This window comes from Bos javanicus, chromosome 5 (genome assembly GCF_032452875.1).
Source record: "Bos javanicus breed banteng chromosome 5, ARS-OSU_banteng_1.0, whole genome shotgun sequence".
NCBI classification, from domain to species: domain Eukaryota; kingdom Metazoa; phylum Chordata; class Mammalia; order Artiodactyla; family Bovidae; genus Bos; species Bos javanicus.
The window spans coordinates 103,469,832-103,495,358 of NC_083872.1; the positions used below are offsets into that span (position 1 = coordinate 103,469,832).

Consider the following 25,527-nt stretch of genomic DNA (forward strand, 5'->3'; position numbering starts at 1 on the left):
TGGAGTTCACTGAGCTTCTTTGTGTGTCTGCCTTATTTCATCATATGTCTTCTATTTCATCACTTCCCAAGTGAATAGCCATGTGAGCTGCCCTGGAAGAAGCCCTGGGCATCTTCCCATCCCCAAGCACAGCCTCGAACTATGAAGACTGCAAGCATGAGTGTAGGTTGGAGTCCTAGAAACCATCCCGAGTCATCAACCAAGTAACTGGGTGGGTCCAGCTCACAACCAGGCCAGCACTCTCAGGTTTTTTATTAGTTCAGCAGCTTCTCCACATGTCCAGAATGGAATTGGCTGGGGGTGGGGGTGGGGGGGCAGGGAGGGTTGCAGGGGTAGTGCTGTGTAAACGTAATCTTTACTTTGTCACTTCTTCATGCCAGCTCTGTCTACACTGAGGAGTCACAGCAGGATCACAATTACATTTTCAGTTCAGTTCAGTTGCTCAGTCGTGTGCCACTCTTTGTGACCCCATGAATCACAGCACGCCAGGCCTCCCTGTCCATCACCAACTCCCAGAGTTCACCCAAACTCATGTCCATCAAGTCGGTGATTTCATCCAGCCATCTCATCCTCTGTCGTCCCCTTCTCCTCCTGCCCCCAATCATTCCCATCATCAGGGTCTTTTCCAATGAGTCAACTCTTCCCATGAGGTGGCCAAAATATTGGAGATTCAGCTTCAGCATCAGTCCTTCCAATGAACACCCAGGACTGATCTCCTTTAGGAGGGACTGGTTGGATCTCCTTGCAGTCCAAGGGACTCTCAAGAGTCTTCTCAAACACCACAATTCAAAACCATAGCCTTGACTAGATGGACCTTTGTTGGCAAAGTAATGTCTCTGCTTTTGAATATGCTGTCTAGGTTGGTCATAACTTTCCTTCCAAGGAGTAAGCGTCTTTTAATTTCATGGCTGCAGTCACCATCTTCAGTGATTTTGGAGCCCAAAAAAATAAAGTCTGACACTGTTTAAGCAATCTTGAAACATCTGAAAAATAGATGTTTTCAAAGAAGCCCCTGGTCTGAAATTCTTCCTCTAAGAGATCAGTCATGTCAGATGCTTCCATCCATATCTCTGAAACATAAATAGCCAAATGTTCTTATCTTTCTATCTACATCTATTCTTCTGGATCCCCTCTGCCTAGGTCTCCACTTTCTTGCCTTCTTGTCCCATCTGAATACAGGGTGCGGGTGAGCACCAATTTGCCTTCCATCAACTTGAAGATATATATGAACTGATATAATTCACTTAGAAGGAGAGATCCTTGGAGAGACAAGAAATAGCAGCATCCTAAAGAAATGGTAGGAAGAGATGGAAAAGAAAGAATGGATTTATAAGGATTGGATAATCAAATAGACATGGGAGATGAGCAAAGAGGTGTCTGTATCCACTAAAGGAATAAATGAGAGATGAAAAAGGAAGAGGTAGTTATGTACAGTTAGAGTTTTAATTGGCCTGTGAATATTGAGGCAGGATAAGGAAAGCTGTATCCATTCTCTCCCACCAGCCAACCTTCCACTTTGAAACTCATACCCAGTCTGGTGTCCAAGGACAAGTTACAAACTGGTGATGTGACATCTTAGAGGTGTTTATAACTATTTTGTTTTGTTTTGTTTTTCCATGAGTTCATCTTGTTAGGAAGGAGTATGTGAATATAGACCAAGTTTACATCCTTAAGAGTGACCTGGAGCACTTGTGTGCGTGCCCTATTTAGTCTCTAGGACAAGTGAGAAAGCAGGTCAGCTCACTCATCTTTCATTTCCTTTGAGAAAGATGGCATTTGAGGACTGATCTTCTAAAAGCGTTTGACATGGAGCTTGCTAAATTAACAGCACAGCAAAAAGTGAATTTATTAAGAATATTTCATTTTCAGCAATTTTCATATGACACAATTATAGGTCAGCACTACTCTACTGAAATACAGGCAATTAGAATATCTGAGGCTTCATCTCATATTTAATACAGCATCACGAGAAAGTCACTGGGGATGTTCCCAGGGCACTGAGTTCAACATCATCATACCCAGCATCCCCTTTCTTCCCCTGGAGCAGCCAGAAGCTCTCTTCTCCTTCCCCAGGATCAGCTGCCTCTCTGGAGAAGTTCAGGCAAGAGCCTGAAGTAGAAAAGAGAAGTTTGATTAGAACTGAGACAGGAGGATGGGACAGAACTCTCTGGTGGAAGGGAGACAAGCACGTGGTTATAACAAAGCATCCCTGGGACCCAGGTTGGGGAGGGAGGCTCAGGCTATTTCACATGAGTTCCAGTGAGGATGGATCCCAGCTGTCCTCTCAGATCCAGTGCATGTGGTCTCCTGGGCCTCAGTGTTGGGGAAATCCTGCATCACAGGAGACCTGTGCTCAGAAGTTCTGGGAGACCTGCTTCCAGGCAACACAATACCAAGGAGATGCCCAGCAACGGTAAGAATCATAAAAAGGAATTTAAATGTTCTCCTTTCACAGGTGATAGATGCAAATTCACAATAAGAGGGAGACTGGAGACAGGAAAAATCTGAATTCCTCACTCACAACCCAAGTCTGCTCTTAGTTGACTTGACTCCTGTCCCCAAATGTCCACAAATAGTATCACAGGTACACCCACAGATATCTCCTCCCCAGAAACTACACAGGCCCTCAGATGGAGAAATACTCTTTTCTAGAGAATGAGGGTCTTCTTGCAGCTACTGAAATATTAGTTTATTGTGATACACACAGTCAAAGGCTTTGGCATAGTTAATAAAGCAGAAATAGATGCTTCTCTGGAACTCTCTTGCTTTTTCCATGATTCAGCGAATTTTGGCAATTTGATCTCTGGTTCCTTTGCCTTTTCTAAGTCCAGCTTGAACATTGAGAATTTTATGGTTCATGCCTTGTTGAAGCCTGGCTTAGAGAATTTTGAGCATTACTTTGCTAGAGTGTGAGAAGAGTGCAACTGTGCAGTAGTTTGAACATTCTTTGGCATCACCTTTCTTTGGGATTGGAATGAAAACTGACCTTTTCCAGTCCTATGGCCTGGAAAGATATTATTAAAACTGCTAAGTTTTCCAAATTTGCTGGCATATTGAGTGCAGCACTTTCACAGCATCATCTTTTAGGATTTGAAAGAACTCAACTGGTATTCCATCACCTCCACTAGCTTTGTTCAGAGTGATGCTTCCTAAAGCCCACTTGACTTCACATTCCAAGATATCTGGCTCTAGGTGAGTGATCACACCATCTGATTATCTGGGTCATGAAGACTTTTTTTTGTATAGTTGTTCTGTGTGTTCTAGCCACCTCTTCTTAATATCTTCTGCTTCTGTTAGGTCCATATCATTTCTGTCCTTTATTGTACCCATCTTTGCATGAAATATTCCCTTGGTATCTATAATATTCTTGACCAGATCTCTAGTCTTTCCCATTCCATTGTTTTCCTCTGCTTCTTTGCATTGATCAGTGAGGAAGGCTTTCTTATATCTCCTTGCTATTCTTTGGAACTCTGTATTCAAATGGAGATATCTTCCCTTTTCTCCTTTGGTTTCACTTCTCGTCTTTTCTCAGCTATTTGTAAGGCCTCCTCAGACAACCATTTTGTCTTTTTGCATTTCTTTTTCTTGGGGATGGTCTTGATCCCTGCCTCCTGTACAATGTCATGAACCTCCGACCATAATTCATCAGGCACTCTGCCTATCAGATGTAATCCCCTGAATCTATTTCTCACTTCCACTGTATAATCATAAGGAATTTGATTTAGGTCATACCTGAATGGTCTAGTGGGTTTCTCTACCTTCTTCAATTTAAGTCTGAATTTGACATAAGGAGTTCATGATCTGAGCCACAGTCAGCTCCCGGTCTTGTTTTTGCTGACAGTATACAGCATCTCCATCTTTGGCTGCAAAGAATATAATTAACCTGATTTCGGTACTGACCATCTGATGATGTCCACGTGTAGAGTCCTCTCTTGTGTTGTTGGAAGAGGGTGTTTTTTATGACCAGTGCATTCTCTTGGCAAAACTCTATTAGCCTTTGCCTTACCTCATTTTGTACTCCATGGCCAAATTTGGCTGTTACTCCAGGTATCTCTTGACTTCCTACTTTTGCATTCCAGTCCCTTATAATCAAAAGGACCTCTTTTTTAGGTGATAGTTCTAAAAGGTCATGTAGGTCTTCATAGAACGGCAACTTCAGCTTCTTCAGCATTACTGATCCGGCATAGACCTGGATTACTGTGATATTGAATGGTCTGCCTTCATGTATGTGACCGTGAAAAGATATTATTAAAACACTTGTTCCACCTTTGAATTTGGTTTAGTTCAGTTCAGTCACTCAGTCATGCCTGACTCTCTGTGATCCCATGGACTGCGGCACACCAGGCTTCCCTGTCTATCACCAACACTCAGAGCTTGCTGAAACTCATATCCATTGAGTTGGTGATACCATCCAACCACCTCATCCTCTGTCATCTTCTCCTCCTGCCTTCAATCTTTCCCAGCATCAGGGTCTTTTCTAAGGAGTCAGTTCTTCACATCAGGTGGCCAAGGTATTGGAGCTTCTACTTCAGCTCAGTCCTACCAATGAATATTCGAGATTGATTTCCTTTAATATGACTGGGTTGATCTCCTTGCCATCCAAGGCTCTCTAAAGAGTCTTCTCCAACACTATAGTTCAAAAGCATCAATTCTTCAGCGCTTAGCTTTCTTTTAAATATGCTCAATTAATCGATAAGTTTCTCTTTTGGCCATGACATAATGCTTGTGGGATCTTAGTTCCTTGACCAGGGTTGAACCTAGGCCCTAGCAGTGAAAGTGCAGAATCCAAACCTCTGGACCACCAGGAAATTCCGTAATCTATAAACCTTTATGCAAGTATATCACATACAAAGTGATAAGTTTATGTCACATTATGGAGACATAAATGCCAAAAGCAGAGTGATTCTCACTCCTTGCAAGGAGTCTGACAGCATTAAATATGGCATATGGTCAAGATAATGCTACCAAATATATGAGATTACCTATATTTTGAATCTCTAGGGAGGCTGGGCATTGAGGAGCACAAATTCACTCTTTTCAGATAGAAAGATTGCAGGAGATCAACTGACCCCACTCACCTGTCTGAGAGGACCTCACCCCGTCCTCCTTCTCTGGGGGCACTTCCTCCTCATTCCCCTGAGAGGGAGAAGGAGTTCCAGGCACTGGTACTTCTTCAGCATCATCGTAATTTTCATCAGGGACATCAGTCGTCTGATCTGGGGGTTCCAAGAGCAGACAAGGGAGTGGATGAAACCACAGTAAGTGGGTTGGTCTGGGGAATATCTAAGATACCTTCTGACCCAGAGTTTCCAAGTTTCTGAATAGAGGCACCAGTCACTCCTTGTTTCAAAAGACTTTTTTCTCTAAGACCATGTTTCATTTTGATGTGTCCATAGCCAAAACATAGTATTACATATCTCAATATTTTCTGGTGGAAACTACATACCTCAAAGCAACTCTTCCACCATTGAGCATGGCTAAAGTACTTTGACAAATTGTGCTTTACAGATGTTAATTTTTTTTAAACATTGTGTGCCTGTTGTGATTCTGTACACAGAGAGACCAGTCCCAATGTGACACATCACAGAACAGCCAGAGAAGGAGAAGGACGAACCCCATCTGGACACAAGGGATGCCTCTGGTCCATCAAAGGAAAACCATTCCCCTTAAATCTCCTCTCTGTGAGGGAAACTCTCCTCCCCAGAGCCCAGCCAAGGCAGGTCCACCTCTATTTCCTGGACTGGATCTGTAGTCACTGTTGTCCTCACCATCTCTGGTGTAATACAGCAGTTTAGTCAGTGAGAAATCTAACGGGAAGCCTCATGTGGAGACAAACATCACACATCACACAACACACAACATGACCCTCCCCACACCCACGGGACCTGTGTTAAGGCTGAGAAGGGACAGGCCTGGATTCGGAAGTGTAGACAGAGGCTGGGAGGTCACGGGACTCTGAGAGGCCATCCTGCCTCTTTGGAGGAGCTGTCTCTGTGAGCCTGGGGCACACATGGGGTCTGCAGATGCTGAGAAGATGTGCACAGCCAGTGGGTGGTGACAACCAGAGATCCCAGGAGGGCAGAGACACTCACCTGGGCTGCCCAGACCTTCCTTCTGTGTCAGAAGGTAATCGAGCTCCTCATACACAGCTTCAGCAAGAGCATCTTCATAGCTGGATAAGGCTGAGAGATCCCCCAGCAAGTCAGAGAAGCTTCCCCAGATACCCCGATCCAGCCAGCCCACCTTCATCTCCCTAGTGCTCACATGGAGCTGCCAGGACCTCAGCATCGTCTCCTACCCCATGCACCATGTCAGCACCTTCTCCCTCATCTGACCCTGATTACATCTCAGTGCCAACTCTGTCTGGCCTCACAGGAGAGGCCATGACTTATGAGAGTTCACACCCCAGTCCTAAGAACCTCTGTCTACTCAGCCCTTAGAGCTCAGCACGGAGCACATGGAGTCTACAACTCCGAACAGTACCTGGCCCAGGTTCCCCTCCTCATACCTGCCCCATCTCCTGCCTCCACACACTCTCCCTGGTCCCCAGTTCCCCCTGCAGCCCACCTCTGCGCTCTGCTCTCCATCTGAGTAGCTGAGTCACCAGGATGACGAGGACCAGGAAGAGAAGCGACCCCAGGATAAGGCAGAGGACCCCGGGCAGGGAGAAGATGCCAGGGAGAGAATTTGAGGTTGTTCTGGTCCCTAAGGAGAACAGGAAAAAGGGCTGGAGATAGTCTTGGGCACAGAGAAATCTCCTGTGTCAGCATTTTCAGGAGCTCTGGACAATGGCGTCTCAGCCTCATACTGTCAGGGCTCCCCCGGGTCTCGTCCTGAGACAAGTCAACTCCACTCTGGCCAGTGTGGCCCCGAGGCAGAGATGGGGATTGTCAGGGAGCTGCCCTGCAGAGACAGTCTCTGAGGACCCAGCTGATCCCTTCTCCTTGGGCTTCAGGAGACAGAGCATCAAACAGTCCAGGGACTTGCACCTCTCTGATGAGGAGCAACACTCAAGGGCAGGTGGGAGATCCTTAGATTCTACAAGGAAGCCAGACTTCCTTGGACCCCAGGCATGAGAACATTTGACCCTGGACATCAAGGCAGGGGATTTCCCCAGTGTAATGCCCTGGCTCTTCCCCAACAGCCATGGCTCCTCAGACTCTTTCCTCTTCTGAGTTGTCAGAGGGCCCACAGAATAGGTCCCCAGTATTTGAGTGTTCTCTCCTGCCCGTGGATGGATCACAGTACCTGCTGTGGTCGTGGGCAATGTTGTCCTTACACCTAAAGAGAAAAACAGTAGTGTGGGGAAGAAGAATTGGCCAGAATGCAGGGCAACCCATTTTTCCCTCCTGAGCCTGAAATCACCCATCTCAGTCTCCACAGCATCAATGTACAGGCCTCCCAGCTCCCTCATCCTAGATCAGAGGCCCAGCACCCGGGATGTCTGAACACACACTCCCCACCACGCCCGGCCCAGCCCGCTGCCCCAGGTCACCCAGGGCGGACCCCGAGCCCCTCACTCACCAGAGCACCTCACACCAGCATCCTCCTCATGCTTGCAGTCGCTCTGCCCCCAGGGCTCCGCAACACAGTCCCACAGGGAGGACTCCCGGCCCCCGCACTGCACCTCGTCCAGCCAGATGCTCCCATTTCCAGGGCCAAATGCTGCAGACCGCACGGCTTCCAGGGCCTGGCCACAGCCCAGCTGCTGACACACCACCTCAGCCTCTGCCAGGCTCCAGGAGTCATCGCACACGGTGCCCCAGGAGCCGTTGTGCCACACCTCCACCCGCCCTGAGCACTCGCTGTCTCCTCCCCTGAGCCGGAGCTTCTCTCTGTCTGAAAAGGCAGCAGCCCCTCCTGTGACTGCCCTGGTGGGAGGACGGAGCCCCTGGGAGCCACACGGAATGGGGCGGGGCCGACGTACCTGTGCAGGCGGCAGCAGTTGGACAGCTCTTGGGTCTTCTTCCTGCACACAACAGGGAAACAATGGATCAGGAATAGCTGAGGGTGTTCCTGTCCCCACATAAGATTATCTAAGGTCCATGGCTCGGTGCAAATGACATGTGAAAACACAGGCTCATTATCTCCTGGGCTGAAACGTTCACTGCATCTGATCACCTGCTGAAATTACTTTAAATATTTACTTGTTTATCAGTCTTCACACCCCACAGCAAATATAAACACAGACATCTACGAATGTACACACACCCCTCTGAATGAAAGTTCCGTTAGAAGAAGGACCTTGTACATCTTATATGTGCCATGTTTCTGCTACTAGGACAGTGCCTGCTCATTGTATGCACTCATTCAACAAATATCTATGGAAAGCCATTTCAAAATACCTAGAGAGGGGCTTGATAAATATTTATTATATGAACGAATAGACAAATAAAATTCAGTGAAATAAAATTTCTTTTTTTAAATTCATACTAATCTGTGAAATAGTAAACCAAATATAAATTAATGGTAACAGCCTATGATAATAGTTCATATTAAAAATATTCAGTCCAGAAGCACAGAGTCAATTTATATTCAAAATCTCATATACATAATTTTAATGGAAAATTATTAGATAGATTATAAACTACTCTTACCTATTATTCAATGTGACAAGTGGGCAAGTGAAGACTACTGTTGTAAAAGGAAACTCTCTTTTCTAAATTTATTTTTAATTGGAAGATAATTGCTCCACAATGTAGTGTTGGTTATGTGTGTGTGTGTGTTAGTCACTCAGTCATGTCCAACTCTTTGTGACCCTATGGACTGCAGCCCACCAGGCTCCTCTGTCCATAGGATTTTCCAGACAAACACGCTGGAGTGGATTGCTATTCACTTCTCCACTGGATCCTCCCTACCCAGGGATCAAACCCAGGTCTCCTGCACTGCAGGCAGTTTCTTTGCTGTCTGAGCCACCAGAAAAGCCCATAGTGTTGGTTAGGAATCTCTTAAAAAGGAAGTATACAGGAAAGACTTAGTAGAATTCTGAGAAGATATATGGACACATATATGTACACACTGAGTAAGCCAGAAATGTTTGCAATAGTTAAAAAAAGCATATTGATATATCTGTGGCGGATTCATGTTGATGTATGGCAAAACCAATACAATATTGTAAAGTAATTAACCTCCAATTAAAATAAATAAATTTATATTTATAAAAGAAAAAAATAAAAATAAAAATCTATTATAATCTTGAAAAAAAAACTACAGGGGAAAAGTGATGGTACAGGGGAAAAGTGATGGGGGAATGGAAAAAAAAAAAAAAAAGCCTACTGAGAAAAATTTGTATTGAGAAGATGCAGAAATAATAAACAAAAGACTGAAAATATATACAAAAGAATTGAAGCTGAGAGAAATAAATATAAATTCAATAAAACAGAAGGGTAAATAGTACCTGTCATAAAGTATCAATATTTATATATTCTTTCCAGATCATCCTTTCAAAACTCCTACCCACTCTATGCAGAGAACCTCTGAGAAAACGATGGCAGGACCTCTGTGAGCGGGTTGCTCATTTTCATGGTCAAAGACTTTACCACCTCTCAATTCACAGGGTTTAATTGTAGGGAAAATATCATCAACAAAAGGTCTCATAGTTTAATGCCTCTTTGGCCTTCAAATGAAAAAGACAAAGAGATGAGCAAAGAGAGGCAAGGAAGGGAGTGAGCCTCTGCTTTTAAAGTATCTGATCCCACATTCTCTTAGCTATGGGTTTCAGGCAACATCCAGCATACCCTTCAAGGTGCACCTGAATGGGTGTGTGTGTTTGTGTATGTGGAGGGGGAGGGAAGGAGAGAGAGAAACAGAGAGAGAAATGTTGAAGGAATAAGGTGCTATGGTTTGACTATTTGTTGCCCTCGCAAACATTTATTTCATTCAAAATTTACTGCTGAAATCTCATCCCCAATGTAACAGTATTTAGTGGTGGAGCCTCCTCAAACTCTTCCAAAAACAGAAGAAAAGAACACTTCCAAATTCATTTTATGAAGCCAACATCAGTCTGATACCAAAGCCAGATAAGGACACCATGAGAAAAGAAAATTATGGGCTAATACTCTGATAAATACAGGTGAAAAAATCGTCAACAAAATATTAGAAAACTGAATTTGAGAATACACTAAAAGAATCATACACCATGATCAAGTGATATTTGTTGCAAGGATACAAGGATAGTTCGACATTCACAAATTAATCAATGTGATACACCAAATAAACAAAATGAAGGTAAAAATCATATCCTCAAAGGATACAGAAAAAGTGTTTGACAAATTCAACATCCACTTACAGTAAAAACTCTTTTACTAAGTAGGTATAGAAGGATTGCATCTCAACATAATTAAGGCCATATGAAAAGTACACAGCTAACATCATACTTGACTGTAAAAAACCAAAAGCTTTTCCTCTGAAATTAGACACAAAACAAAAATGTCTACTCTCACCACTTTTATTCAACTTAGTTTTGGTAGTCCTATCCAGATCCATCAGGCAATAAAAAGAAACTCAAAACATCCAAATCTGAAGGAAGAGGCAAAACTGACACTATTTTCAGATTGAAAAGTGAAAGTGTTAGTCACTCAGTCGTGTCTGACTCTTCACAGCCCCAAGGACTGCAGCCTGCCAGGCTCCTCTATCCATTGGGATTCTCCAGGCAAGAATACTGGAGTGGGTTGCCATTCCCTCCTCCAGGGGATCTTCCTGACCCAGGGACTGAACCCGGGTCTCTTGCATTGCAGACAGATTCTTTACCATCAGAGTCATGAGGAAAGAAATCCCCTTACATGATATTATATGTAGAAAACACTAAAGACTTCAGCAAAAATATGAGAACTAATACACTCAGTAAAGTTGCAGAAGAAAAATCTGTATACAAAAATCATATGCATTTCTTTACACTAACAACAAACTGCTATAAGAGAAACTGAGAAAACAATTCTATTTACATTTGCATGAAAATGAATAAAATGTCTAGGAATAAATTTAACCAAGGAGGTGAAAGACCTGTACACTGAAAACTATAAACACATCGATGAAAGATACTGAAGATGACTCAAATAAATGGAAAGATATTCTGTGCTCATGGATTGGAAGATCTAATATTACTAATATGCCCATACTACCCAAAGCATCTACAGATTCACTGCAATCCTTATCAAAATTCAATGGAAATTTTCACAGATACAGAAGAAACAATCCTAAAATTTGCATGGAACAACAAAAGATGCTCAATACCAAAGCAATCTTGAGAAAGAATAACACAGCTATAGGTGTCATGCTTCCTGATTTCAAACTATATTACAAAGCTATATTAATCAAAACAGTATGTCGATGGTATAAAAATGAACACAGAGATCAATGGAATAGAATAGAGAGTCCATAAATAAACCCACATTTCTATGTTCAATTAATTTTTGACAAAGAAGCCAAGAATATACACTGGGAAAAGGACAGTTTTTTCAGTAAATGGCATGGGGAACACTGGACAGCCACATGCAAAAAATGAAACTGGACCACTATCTTACACCATTCACAAAAATTAGCTCAAAATAGATTAAAGACTTGATCATAAGTCCTGAAGCCATAAAATTTCTACAAGAACAAACAGAAAATAAAATCCTTGACACCAGTCTTTGTGATGATATTTTGGATTTGACACCAAAAGCAAAGGGAACAAGAGTAAAAACAAGCAGTTGTGATGACATAAGGCTAAAAAGCTTCTGTCCAATTAAGGAAACCATCAACAAAGTGAAAAAGCAACCTGTGGAATTGGAGAAAATATTTGCATATTATATCTCTGGTAAGGATTATTATCCAAAATACACAAGGAGCTCATACAACTCAGTAGCAAAAAACAAACAATCTGATTTTTTTTAATGGACAGAGAACCTGAATAGACATTTTTTTAAAGAATACATACAACTTTCCAATAGGTACATGAAAACGTGCTCAGTACTATTAATCATCAGAAAATACAAATCAAAACCACAATGAGATATGACCTCATATCCTCTAGAAAGGCATTTATCAAAAAGAAGAAATAACAGGAGCTCAGGAGAATGTGAAGAGACAGGAAAGCTTTTGCACAGTTAGAGGGAATGTAAGTTGATGCAGCCCCTATAGAGACAGTATTGAGGTGCATCAAAAATTAAAAATAGAACTGCAATATGATTTAGGAATTTCACTATGGGGTATTTATCTGAAGAAACAAAAACACTAACTTGAAAACCCAATGTTCACTGCAGCAACATATGTTCAGTTGCTAGGTTGTGTCTGACTCTTTGCAACCCCATGGACTGCAGCATGCCAGGCTCCTCTGTCCTTCACTAACTCCCAAAGTTTGCTCAAATTCATGTCCCCTGAACTGGTGATGCTATCTAACTATCTCATCCTCTGTGGCCCCCTTCTTCTTTTGCCTTCAATCTTTCCCAGCATCGGGGTCTTTTCCAATGAGTCAGCTCTTCTCATCAGGTGGCCGAAGTATTGGAGCTTCAGCATCAGTCCTTCCAATGACTATTCCGGGTTGATTTCCTTTAGGATTGATTGGTTTGATCTCCTTGCTGCCCAAAGGACTCTCAATTCAATTGTGGCATCCAAGCAGCACAATTCAAAAGAATTAACTCTTTTTAGCTTCTTCTAAAACCCGGCTCTCACGTCCAGATTTGACTACTGGAAAAAATACCAGATCAGATCAGTCACTCAGTCGTATCTGACTCTTTGCGACCCCATGAATCGCAGCACGCCAGGCCTCCCTGTCCATCACCAACTCCCGGAGTTCACTCAGACTCATGTCCATCGAGTCAGTGATGCCATCCAGCCATCTCATCCTCTGTCATCCCCTTCTCCTCTTGCCCCCAATCCCTCCCAGCATCAGAGTCTTTTCCAATGAGTCAACTCTTCGCATGAGGTGGCCAAAATACTGGAGTTTCAACTTTAGCATCATTCCTTCCAAAGAAATCCCAGGGTTGATCTCCTTCAGAACGGACTGGTTGGATCTCCTTGCAGTCCAAGGGACTCTCAAGAGTCTTCTCCAACACCACAGTTCAAAAGCATCAATGCTTCGGCACTCAGCCTTCTTCACAGTCCAACTCTTACATCCATACATGACCACAGGAAAAACCATAACCTTGACTAGACGGAACTTTGTTGGCAAAGTAATGTCTCTGCTTTTGAATATGCTATCTAGATTGGTCATAGCTTTCCTTCCAAGGAGTAAGCGTCTTTTAATTTCATGGCTGCAGTCACCATCTGCAGTGATTTTGGAGCCCAGAAAAATACAGTCTGACACTGTTTCCACTGTTTCCCCATCTATTTCCCATGAAGTGATGGGACCGGATGCCATGATCTTCATTTTCTGAATGTTGAGCTTTAAACCAACTTTTTCACTCTCCACTTTCAGTTTCATCAAGAGGCTTTTTAGTTCTCTTCACTTTCTGCCATAAGGTGGTGTCATCTGCATATCTGAGATTATTGATATTTCTCCCAGCAATCTTGATTCCAGCTTATGTTTCTTCCAGCCCAGCGTTTCTCATAATGTACTCAAATATAGCTTTGACAATATGGACCTTTGTCAGCAAAGTGATGTCTCTGCCTTTTAATACTCTGTCTAGGTTTGTCACAGAGGAACAAGCCTCTTTTAATCTCATGGCTGCAGTCACCATCAGCAGTGATTTGGGAGTCCAAGAAAAAAAAATCTGTCACTGTTTACACTTTCTCCTCTTTTATTTGCCGTGAAGTGCTGATGATCTTAGGTTTTAGAATGTTGAGCTGTAAGCCAGCTTTTTCACTCTCCTCTTTCACCCTGAATGAGAGGCTTTTTAGTTCCTCTTCGCTTTCTGCCATTAGAGTGGTATCATCTGCGTATCTGAGGTTGTTGATATTTCTCACAGCAATATTGATTCCAGCTTGTGATTCATCCAGCCTGGCATTTCCTATGATGTTCTCTGCATATAAGTTAAATAAACAGGGTGACAATATACAGCCTTGACGAACTCTTTTCCCAATTTGGAACCAGTCGGTTTTTTCATGTCCGGTTCCAACTGCTGCTTTTTGATCTGCATACAGGTTTCTCAGGAGGCAGGTAAGGTGCTCTAGTATTCTCATCTCTTTAAGAATTTCCCACAGTTCATTGTGATCCACATGGTCAAAGGCTTTATGTAGTCAATGAAGCAGATGTTTTTCTGGAATTCTCTGGCTTACTCTATGATCCAACAAATGTTGGCAGTTTGATCTCTGGTTTCTCTGCCTTTTCTAAATCCAGCTTGTACATCTCGGAAGTTCTCAGTTCACTTACTGCTGAAGCCTAGCTTGAAAGATTTTGAGCATAACCTTGCTAGTCTGTGAAATGAGCACAGTTGTGAGGTAGTTTGACCATTCGTTGACATTGCCCTTCTTTGAGATTGAAATGAAAACTGACCTCCTCCAGTCCTGTGGCCAGTGATGAATCTTCCAAATTTGCTGAAGTATTGACTGCAGCACTTTAACAGTATCACCTCTTAGTATTTTATAGCAATATATATGAGTCAAACAATGTAAGTCTTCACTGATGAATGGATAAATAAAATGTAATATAGATTTATATCCACCCATAAAAAAGAAGAAAATCTTGCCAGTTTCAACAACATGGATGGACCTCAAGGGCATTATGCTAAGTGAAACAAATCAGACAGAGAAAGAAAAATACCATATAATCTCATTTATATGTGTAATATTAAAACAAAAACAAGTTCAGAGATGCTGACTAGTTGGTGGCTGCCAGAGGTGGGGGATTTGGTGTGGGCAAAGGTAATAAAAGGTATAAATTTGAATTATAAAATTAATAGGTGAAGAGATATAACATACAGCATGGTGACTATAGGGAATACTGTATTGTCTATTTGAAAGATGGCAAGAAAATACATCCTAAACATTCTCACCATGTAAGAAAAATTTTAACTATATATATGGATCTATATATATGGATTCATATATATAGATATAACTAGACTTACTGTAGTGATCATTTATCAATACACACAAACATACAAGCATTATGTTGCACACAGCAAAAAATTTAATGCTGTATCAATTACATCAATTAAAAATTTTTAATAAATCAAGTTTGGAACATGTAGATTAAATAAGCTCCATCCAAACTTCATTTTATAAACTCAACTTAAACCCATCACTTCGATTTTAAAATATCAAATCTCACTAACAACATCCTACAGGGTTGGGAAAGACACAGAAATAGACATAAGTCACCTTCACATGAGATGTAGGCTTCCTCCTTTGGAGAGCATGAACTGTATTTCCATGGGCCAGAAGGACACTGCCAGAGAGAGGTATCCATTTTCCGACACTGAATTAAATCTACCCACCGGGGTCTAGAACCTTCCCTGAGGCCAACAGAGGTGTTGAGACTTCCACTGTCGCCACATCCAAGCTGTCTGCAGATCACGGACACAGTGATGTCTTCCATGGGGCTGCGGCAGACACTGCCCCAGGTCCCGTTGTAGAAAACTTCCAGCCACCCAGCACACTGCTGGTCCTCGCTCACCATCCTGAGGGCCAGGAACTCTGAGATTGAAAGGGAGGAGACAGGACACAGTGAGAAACCCACTCAGAGCTCTGGGTTTTCCTCTCTCCCCAAACTTGTGAACACTCATCTCTGACCCAGCTGAGGAAGCAAATCCACTAGATGACCAGAGTCAAATCTGTCTCCTTTTTATCTGACTTTGTCCATCTGTGTCTGTCTTTCTAAATATTTCTACCACCATGATGTAGTGAATATAAACTGAGGAAGACCAACCGGGACACCTGAAGGGAGAGGGAGCTGACTCCTGCTTCCTGACAAAACATCTAAAAGAGTGTATGAAAGGGGTGTGATGTGGACAGTGTGGAGGCAGATAGACTAATGGGCCTGTGACTGTTTCCTTATCTGGCAAAGGGGACTTTACAGATGTGATTAAGGTAAGGACCTTGAGATTACCCTGAAATATTATGGATTAACCACCTGAGCACAGTCTAATCCCAATCTTAGACTCACTATCCTTTAGAGTGGAATACTTTTCCTCGTTCTGGTTAGAGGGAGATGTGAATATGTATAACAGTTAGAGAGGTGGAGCGTTGCTGGTCTGATGATGAACAGAAGGGGGTTATGACCAAAGGCAGGCAGGCAGTTTTTAGAAGCTTGAAAAGACAAGAAACAGATTCTTTCCCAGAGGCTGAGAGGTGATGTGACTCTACTGAAACCTTGATCCCCATCCTGTGAGATTCCTGCTGGATATCTAAGCTACAGAAGTGTAAGGAAGTAAATGTGTTGTTTTAAACCATTAACTATGTGCTAATTTTTTACAAAGCAAAAAAACTAGCACCTTGGCTTTAAGACTTCTCTACCATATGTACCAGAAGAGTGAGCCCTGATTTCAAGGAAAACTGAGAAAAGGCTATGCCAGCAAACACTACTGAGAAGAAAGGACCAGAATCTCAAATGCTGCACGAGGCAGTGAAGGCACCTCGTCTTCACGTCTGCTGGAAAGACAGGCTCCATGGGAGGAAGCCTCCTTCTCTGGTCCTTTCAGCATCTCTCCCTCAGGGTTCAGACCCCCGTCCTCCTGGGCCCTCCCCTCCCCCTGCCTGTGGACAGTGTGGAGTGCTGACCTGAGCAGATGACCCCGGCATCCTCCTTGTGTCTGCAGTCGTGCCGCCCCCAACCCCGGGAAGGGCACCTCCACACGTGGGACTCCTTTCCTGTGCAATTCAGGTCGTCCAGCCAGATGGGCCCTGATCCTGCCCCGAAGTGAGCAGACCCCGTGGCATTGAGGGCTTCTCCACAGCCCAGCTGCCTGCACACCACGCGGGCATCATCCAGGTCCCAGTCATCATCACAGATGGTGCCCCAGGAGCCCTGGTCAAGGATCTCCACTCTCCCGGCGCAGGGACCGCCCCCGTCCACCAGGCGGAGCTGCCTGCTGTCTGAGGAGAGAGAAATGGGACAATGGGGCGTCGACCTGGGGAATGAGAAGGGTCTTCTGTCCTGTGGGACCCTCACCTGAGCAGTAGGGGGCGCTCTCCTCTGAGGCCGCAGAGCCTGCAGGTTGAGACAGGAAGTCGTTGCACTGGGGCAGCCCCTGGGTGTGGTTTCCTGAAAAAAGAGCAATGATTAGAAGGTTGGGAAGGTTGAAGAACAGGAAACTCAGTTAAGCAAAATAATTTTTAGGAGGGGAGGGGACTTTGGGGGGAAATGGATACATGTATATGTATGGCTGAGTCCCTGCCTGTTCACCTGAAACTGTAACATTTTTAATCGGCTAAACCCAATACAAAGTAAAAAGTTCAAAATAAAATAATAATAATGACCTAGTGATGGAGCTGAGATGAAAGCTGTAACATACCAGTAAAGTTACCATAATCTTAATGTTCCCTTTCTTTATGAACAGCCCTGGTCGTGACAATGCCACGATTACTGTTTTAAGCCAAGCTTTGCCCTAAGAATGAGTTAAATAAGTTGCTCTGTCCTTAATCCACCACTAAATAGAAGAAGCAAAACAAAATCCTTTCTGAAGGCTTTGTACAATTTTTTATCTACAATGTTTGTGATTTTAAAAACACATATAAAAGAGATCTCATGGAAAACAAGAGGAAAAAGAAACATTTAAAAAATTTCCCAGGGTATTTGGCTCTTAGCGTTACCTGACAGAGAGTTCATTTATTTTTATTAATTTTTATTTGAGCATAATTGCCTTACAACGTTGTGGTAGCTTCTGCTGTACAGCAAATTTAATACATTATATATACATGTAAGGGTTTCCTAGGTGATTCAGTGGTAAAAAAAAAATCTGCCTGCCTAATAGGAGACTGGAATTCCATCCCTGGTTGGGAAGATCCTCTGGAGAAAGAAATGGCAACCCACTCCAGTATTCTTGCCTGGGAAATCCTATGGACAAAGAAGTGTCGCAGGCTACAGTCCATGAGGTCACAAAAGAGTCAGACACAACTCAGCGACCAAACAACAACGAAATATATATATATATATATATGTATATATATCCCCTCTTTCTTGGATTTACTTCCTATTTACATCACCACAGAGCACTGAGTAGAGTTCACTGTGCTATAAAATAGGTTATTATTTATCTATTTTATGTGTTCAGTTCAGTCGCTCAGTAGTGTCCGACTGTTTGTGACCCCGTGAACCACAGCACGCCAGGCCTCCCTGTCCATCACCAACTCCCAGAGTTCACCCAAACCCATGTCCATCAAGTCAATGATGCCATCCAACCATCTCATCCTCTGTCGTCCCCCTCTCCTCCTGCCCTCAATCTTTCCCAGCATCAATGTCTTTTCCAATGAGTCAGCTCTTCACATCAGGTGGCCAAAGTATTGGAGCTTCAGCTTCAACATCAGTCCTTCCAATGAACATTCAGGACCGATTTCCTTTAGGATGGACTGGTTGGATCTCTTTGCAGTCCAAGGGACTCTCAAGAGTCTTCTCCAACACCACAGTTCAAAAGCATCAATTCTTTGGTGCTCAGTTTTCTCTATAGTCCAACTCTCACATCCATACATGACCACTGGAAAAACCATAGCCTTGACTAGATAGACCTTTGTTGGCAAAGTTTATGTGTGCGTGCATGCTAAGTCACTTCAGTCATTTCTGACTCTGTGATACTATGGACTAGCCCATCAGGCTCCATGTCTACGGGATTCTCCAGGCAATATCTATTTTATACTTAGCATCAATAGTGTAGGGCTTCTGAGTCTGGTGGCTGAGGCAGTAAAGAATCCGCCTGCAATGCAAGAGACCTGTGTTTGATCCTTGGGTTGGGAAGATCCCCTGAAGGAGAGCATGGCAACCCACTCCACAATTCATTCCTGGAGAATCCCCATGAACAGAGGAGCCTGGCGGGCTACAGTCCATGGGGTTGCAAAGAGTCGGATACAACTAAGCACACAGCACAGCACATCAATAGTGTCTATATGTCATATATGTCAATTTCAATGTCCCAATTCACCCCACTCTTCATTTCCCCTCTTAGTATCAATATGATGTTCTCTATGTTGGTGTGTCTCTAATTCTGCTTTGCAGTAAGTTCATCTCTACCATTTTTCTAGGTTCCACATATAAGTGATGTTATACAGTATTTGTTTTTCTCTTTATGATTTACTTCATTCTACATAACAATCCTATTTCAAATCCTAAAAGATGATGCTGTGAAAGTGCTGCACTCAATATGCCAGAAAATTTGGAAAACTCAGCAGTGGCCACAGGGCTGCAAAAGGTCAGTTTTCATTCCAATCCCAAAGAAAGACAATGCCAAAGAATGCTCAAACTACCACACAATTGCACTCATCTCACTAGCAAAGTAATGCTCAAAATTATCCAAGGCAGGCTTCAACAACACATGAACCGTGAACTTCCAGATGTTCAAGCTGGTTTTAGAAAAGGCAGAGGAACCAGAGATCAAATTGCCAACACCCACTGGATCATTGAAAAAGCAAGAGAGTTCCAGAAAAACATCTATTTCTGCTTTATTGACTATGCCAAAGCCTTTGACTGTGTGCATTACAATAAACTGTGGAAAATTCTAAGAGAGATGGGAATACCAGACCATCTGACCTGCCTCTTGAGAAACCTGTATGCAGGTCAGGAAGCAACAGTTAGAACTGGACATGGAACAACAGACTGGTTCCAAACAGGAAAAGGAGTATGTCAAGGCTGTATATTGTCACCCTGCTTATTTAACTTATATGCAGAGTACATTATGAGAAATGCTGGGCTAGATAAGCACAGCCTGGAATCAAGATTTCTGGGAGAAATATCAATAACCTCAGATATGGAGATGACACCACCCTTATAGCAGAAAGTGAAGAGGAACTAAAGAGCCTCTTGGTGAAAGTGAAAGAGGAGAGTGAAAAAGTTGGCTTAAAGCTCAACATTCAGAAAACAAAGATCATGGCATCCAGTCCCATCACTTCATGGCAAAGAGATGGGGAAACAGTGGAAACAGTGGCTGACTTTATTTTTTTGAGCTCCAAAATCGCTGTAGATGGTGACTGCAGTCATGAAATTAAAAGACGCTTACTCCTTGGAAGAAAAGTTATGACCAACCTAGACAACATTTTAAAAAGCAGAGACATTACTTTGCCAACAAAGGTCCTACTAGTCAAGGCTATGGTTTTTCCAGTAATCATGTATGGATATGAGAGTTGGACTATAAAGAAAGCTGAGCACCAAAGAATTGATGCTTTTGAACTGTGGTGTTGGAGAAGACTCTTGAGAGTCCCTTGGACTGCAAGGAGATCCAACCAGTCCATCCTAAAGGAAATCAGTCCTGAATGTTCATTGGAAGGACTGATGCTGAAGCTGAAGCTCCAGTACTTCGGCCACCTGATGTGAAGAACTGACTCATTTAAAAAGACCCTGATGCTGGGAAAGATTGAAGGTGAGAGGAGAAATGGACGACAGAGGATGAGATGGTTGGCATCGCCAACATGGCATCACCAACATGGCATCAAACAACATGAGTTTAATCTCCGGGAGTTGGTGATGGACAGGGAGCCCTCTTGTGCTACAGTCAACGGGGTCGCAAACAATCGGACATGACGAGCAACTGAACTGAACTAAACTGAACATAACAATCTCTAGGTCTATCCATGTCTCTGCAAATTTCACAACTTTATTCTTTTATGGCTGAGTAATATTTCATTTTATATACATACAACATCTTCTCTATCCATTCCTCCTGTGAGGGACATTTGGGTTGCTTCCGTCTCCTGACTGTTGTAAATAGTGCTTCAGTGAACATTAGGATGAATGTGTCTTTTTGAATGATGATTCTCTCCAGGTATGTGCCCAGGAGTGGGATTGCTGAGTCATATGATAGTTCTATTTTTAGTTTTTTGAGGAACCTCCAGACTGTTCTCCATAGTAGTTGTGCCAATTTACATAGCCATGTGTAGGAAGATTCCCTTTTCTGCACATTCTCTCCAGCATTTATTGTTTGTAGATTTAACGGTAGACATTCTGACTGGTGTGAAGTAATACCTGACTGCAGTTTTGCATCTCTCTAGTAATTAGTGATATTGAACATCTTTTCATGTATTTGTTAGCCATCTGTATGTCTGGAGAAACGTCTGTTTAGGTATTTTTCCCATTTTTCAATTGGGTTGTTTGGTTTGTTGATATTGAGTTGTTTGTGCATTTTGAAGATCGGTCGCTTGTTAGTTGTTTCATTTTAGTTGCAAATATTTTCTCCCATTCTGACAGTTGTCTTTTTGTTCTGTTTATGGTTTCCTTTGCTATGCAAAACCTTTTAAGTTTAATCGGGTCCTATTTGTTAATTTTTGTTTTTATTTTCTTTACTCTAGAAGGTTGGTCAAAAAAGATCTTGTTGCAATTTACGTCAAAGAATCTTCTGCCTATGTTTTCCTCTAAGAGTTTTATAGTCTGACAGAGAATTTAAATAGCCATGATTAAAGTGCACAAAAAATTAACAAGATGTGTGTCTTGGCAGAGAAATGATAACAAAAACAGACGAAAATTCGACAGCTGAAAAAGTTAACAGCTGAAATTAAGAACTACAGAATGAATCTATCAGCACATTAGATCAATATAAAGTAGAAATAGTAAAATGGAAGATGAGAGGATAAATATTCCTCTATATAGAAAAGCTGGTTACATGGTAAGTGCCTGGTTAACAATACTGTATAACAAAGTTTCCCCCCAAACTTAGCAGTTGGGGGAATTTTTTTTAAATTTTGATCATAATTTCCTGGTCAGTAATTTGGAAAAGACTCAACTTGGCAGTTCTATCTTTGGGGTCTCTCATGTGGTTGCACTTAGATGTTATCTGGGGCTGATATCTCTAAAGATTTGATTGAACTGTGGTTATGTAAGGAAATTCCCTGAAGTTTTTTTTTGTTGTTTTGGGGGAGGGGGAGGGATAAAGGAGCATCCTATCTGCAACTTAATCCAGAAGGATTTTACATACTCAGGGGGAAAATGGGGCAGGAGAGGGACAAAGCAGGAGAGAGAGGGAAAGCTAGAGCAAGACAGAGAAAACTAGAGTGAGAGAGAGAGGGAGAGAAAAGAAAGAAAGAAAGAAGGATTAAAGCAAAATACTAACCTAACATTTGGGGAATCCAGATAAAGTTCAGAGAGAATTCACTCCTTGAAAACCTTCACTAAAGTAAATACTAGTAACATCAAACCCATAAAATGCCTAGGAGGAAACCTAGGTAAAGATGTGCAAAACATCAGAGAGAAATTCAAGACCGAACTAAATGAAGGGATATATTTTGCCAATGAATTGGGAGACTCAATGTTGTCAAAATAAATCATTCTCAAATTTATATACAGATTAAAGCTAACCTCAATAAAATTCCCTGATGCTTTTGTGTGTGTGAAACATGACAAGATGATTCAAAATTTATGATGTTGTTCAGTCACTCAGTCATGTCTGACTCTTTGCAACCCCATGGACTGCAGCACGCCAGGCTTCCCTGTCCATCACCAACTCCCAGAGTTTACCCAAACTCATGTCCATTGAGTCAGTGATGCCATCCAACTATCTCATCTTCTGTTGTCCCCTTCTCCTCCTGCCTTCAATCTTTCCAAGCATCAGGGTCTTTTCTAATGAGTCAGCTCTTCACATCAGGTGGCAAAGTATTGGAGCCTCAGCTCAAAAATGTATACAAAATACAAAAACCAAGAATGACCAAGGCAGTTAGGAAGAACAGCAACAACTGGTGCACTGAGACGACCCAGAGGGATGGTATGGGGAGGGAGGAGGAAGGGGGGTTCAGGATTGGGAACACGTGTATACCTGTGGTGGATTCATGTTGATGTATGGCAAAACCAATACAATATTGTAAAGTAATTAACCTCCAAGTAAAATAAATAAATTTATATTTTAAAAATAAATAAATAAAATCCAACAATCTTAAAAAATAAATAAATAAAGTTACCCAGACTTACTATGTGTGCTTAGTCACTCAGTCATTTCCAATTCTTTGTGACCCAATGAACTACAGCCCACCAAGCTCCTCTCTCCATGGGGACTCTCCAGGCAAGAATACTGGAGTGGGTTGCCATGCACTTCTCCAGGGGATCTTCCCAACCCAGAGATCAAACCCAGGTCTCCCGCCTTGCAGGCAGATTCTTTACCATCTGAGCCACCAGGGAAGGTTCAAGATTTACTATAAAATTACAATAATTAAGAAAATGTGGTACAGGTGGAAGGATAGACAAATGATACAGTGGAACAGAAGAGAAAGTCTAAAAGAAGTGCTCAGACATATGTGCCTTTGGTTTATCACAAAGGTGGCACTGAAGTAAGGAATAGTCTTTCCAGAAAAAGATTCTGAGTCAACTGGATGCCCATGTGAAAACATGACACTTGACCCTTATCCTACACAGATATCAATCCTAGAAGCGCTGTATAATTACATGCAAAAGAAAAGTAATTACACTTCTGTGAGATACTCTCAGAGAATATTTTTGTGATTTTGGAGTAGACAAAGTTCTTTCTAGGAGGATATAAGGAGCTCTATGGACTGGAACAAGGGACTTGTTCAAAGCTGAGACAGGAGTACATCAAGCCTGTATATTGTCACCCTGATTATTTAACTTCTATGCAGAACACGTCATGCGAAATGCCAGGATGGATGAAGCACAAGCTGGAGTCAAGATTGCTGGGAGACATATGAATAACCTCAGATATGCAGATGACACCACCCTTATGGCAGAAAGTGAAGAGGAACTAAAGAGCCTCTTGATGAAGGTGAAAGAGGTGAGTGAAAATGTTGGCTTAAAACTTAACATTCAGAAAAGGAAGATCATGGCATCTGGTCCCATCATTTCATGGCAAATAGATGGGAAAACAATGAAAACAGTGACAGACTTTATTTTCTTGGACTCCAAAATCACTGCAAATGGTGACTGCAGCCATGAAATTAAAAGATGCTTGCTCCTTGAAGAACAGCTATGACAAACCTAGATAGCATATTAAACAGCAGAGACGTTACTTTGCCGACAAAGGTCCAACAAAGCTGTAGTTTTTCCAGTAGTCATGTATGGATGTGAGAGCTGGACCATAAAGAAAGCTGAGCACTGAAGAATTGATGCTTGTGAACTGTGGTGTTGGAGAAGACTTTTGAGAGTCCCTTGGACTTCAAGGATATTAAACCAGTCAATCCTAAAGGAAATCAGTGCTGAATATTCATTGGAAGGACTGATGCTGAAGATGAAGCTCTAATACTTTGGCCACATGATGGGAAGAACTGACTCAATGGAAAAGACCCTGATGCAGAAAAATTCTGAAGGCAGGAGGAGAAGTAGATGACAGAGGATGACATGATTGGGTGGTATCACCAACTCAATGGATATGAGCTTGAGCAAGCTGTGGGAGATGATGAAGGACAGGGAAGGTTGATGTGCTGCAGTCCATGGGATTGCAAAGAGTCGGACATGACTGAGTGACTGAACTGAACTGACTGACTGAAGGAGCACTACATGTACAGTAAAAAAGGTGAATGAATTAACTTAAGATGAGTAACTTGGCTCATTGAAATACACCATACCATTAAGAAAATAAAAATATAAAACAGAATTAAACACAAAAAAACATAATAAATATTTATGCCAAAAGTCATTGTCATGGTAATTTGCACCACTGTATTTGTAATAGTCAAAACCTGGCAACAAACTGAAATCTCTGGCACTAGTTGAATGGATCAATGCATGGTCATGTGATCATTCAAAGGACTACTCTATAGTAATAAAATTGAATACAATGTTGCCATAAACAACATCATGAGTGGGAAATTAGACACAAAATAAAATATTCTATATGGTTATACATAAAGTTCAAAAACTGAAAAAATATTCTATGGCAGTACAAGTCTTAGGTAAGCAGTCTTCCCTGGAGAGGAGGACACAGCTATTGGGAGGCAATAGTGATTCTGTGGTGCTGTCAATGTTCTCTTTGTGGATCTGGGTTGGGAACATGACCTAGGTATACACTTATTGTTTGTACTTTGTTCTCTATTATTATCCTTAAATAATAATGTTTCATAAAAATATTATTCATCTAAGCATTTCTTTCCCTGACATAGCATTTCTTAGCACTTCTTTCCCCTGAAAAAATGAGTGAACAATGAGAAGGTTATGGAGCAGGACCTTACGGAGCCTTCTCAGGACAGACCACCCTCATGTCCTGCACCTGCTTCTGTCTGTAGAAAAGCCTTAGCCAAAGAATAAATTTAATCACAGAAATGAAAATTTTTCAGAAACAAAGGAAAACAGTCAAATCGGATAAAATAATAATAGTTTAACCCTAAACAAAGTCAAGTATTTTTAGTGCCTCCTCATGGGCTATAGCTAACATTCTGAGCCATATCCTTTGAGCTGTTTTGCAGATGCTGAAATCCCAACCAGGTAGTAGAAGTAAATTACATGATGACCAGACTAGTGGGGTGCCTTTTCCTTCTCCAGGGGAATCTTCCCAACCCAGGGATCAAACCTGAGTCTCTTGCATTGCAAGCAGA

The 25,527-nt window shown here is 42.2% G+C and overlaps 1 protein-coding gene across 1 annotated transcript in view; it reads right to left on the reverse strand.

Moving 5' to 3' along the window:
- Positions 1–1,934: 1,934 nt before the first annotated feature.
- LOC133248195 (antigen WC1.1-like) overlaps positions 1,935–25,527 on the reverse strand; it is a 64,825-nt gene continuing 41,232 nt past the window's right edge. Inside the window, 10 exon segments of the mRNA XM_061418017.1 lie at positions 1,935–2,109; positions 5,079–5,216; positions 6,093–6,182; positions 6,568–6,705; positions 7,249–7,281; positions 7,525–7,839; positions 7,928–7,969; positions 15,241–15,555; positions 16,639–16,953; positions 17,030–17,122. Coding sequence (XP_061274001.1) covers positions 1,964–2,109; positions 5,079–5,216; positions 6,093–6,182; positions 6,568–6,705; positions 7,249–7,281; positions 7,525–7,839; positions 7,928–7,969; positions 15,241–15,555; positions 16,639–16,953; positions 17,030–17,122 — 1,625 coding nt within the window. The 3' untranslated portion in view covers positions 1,935–1,963.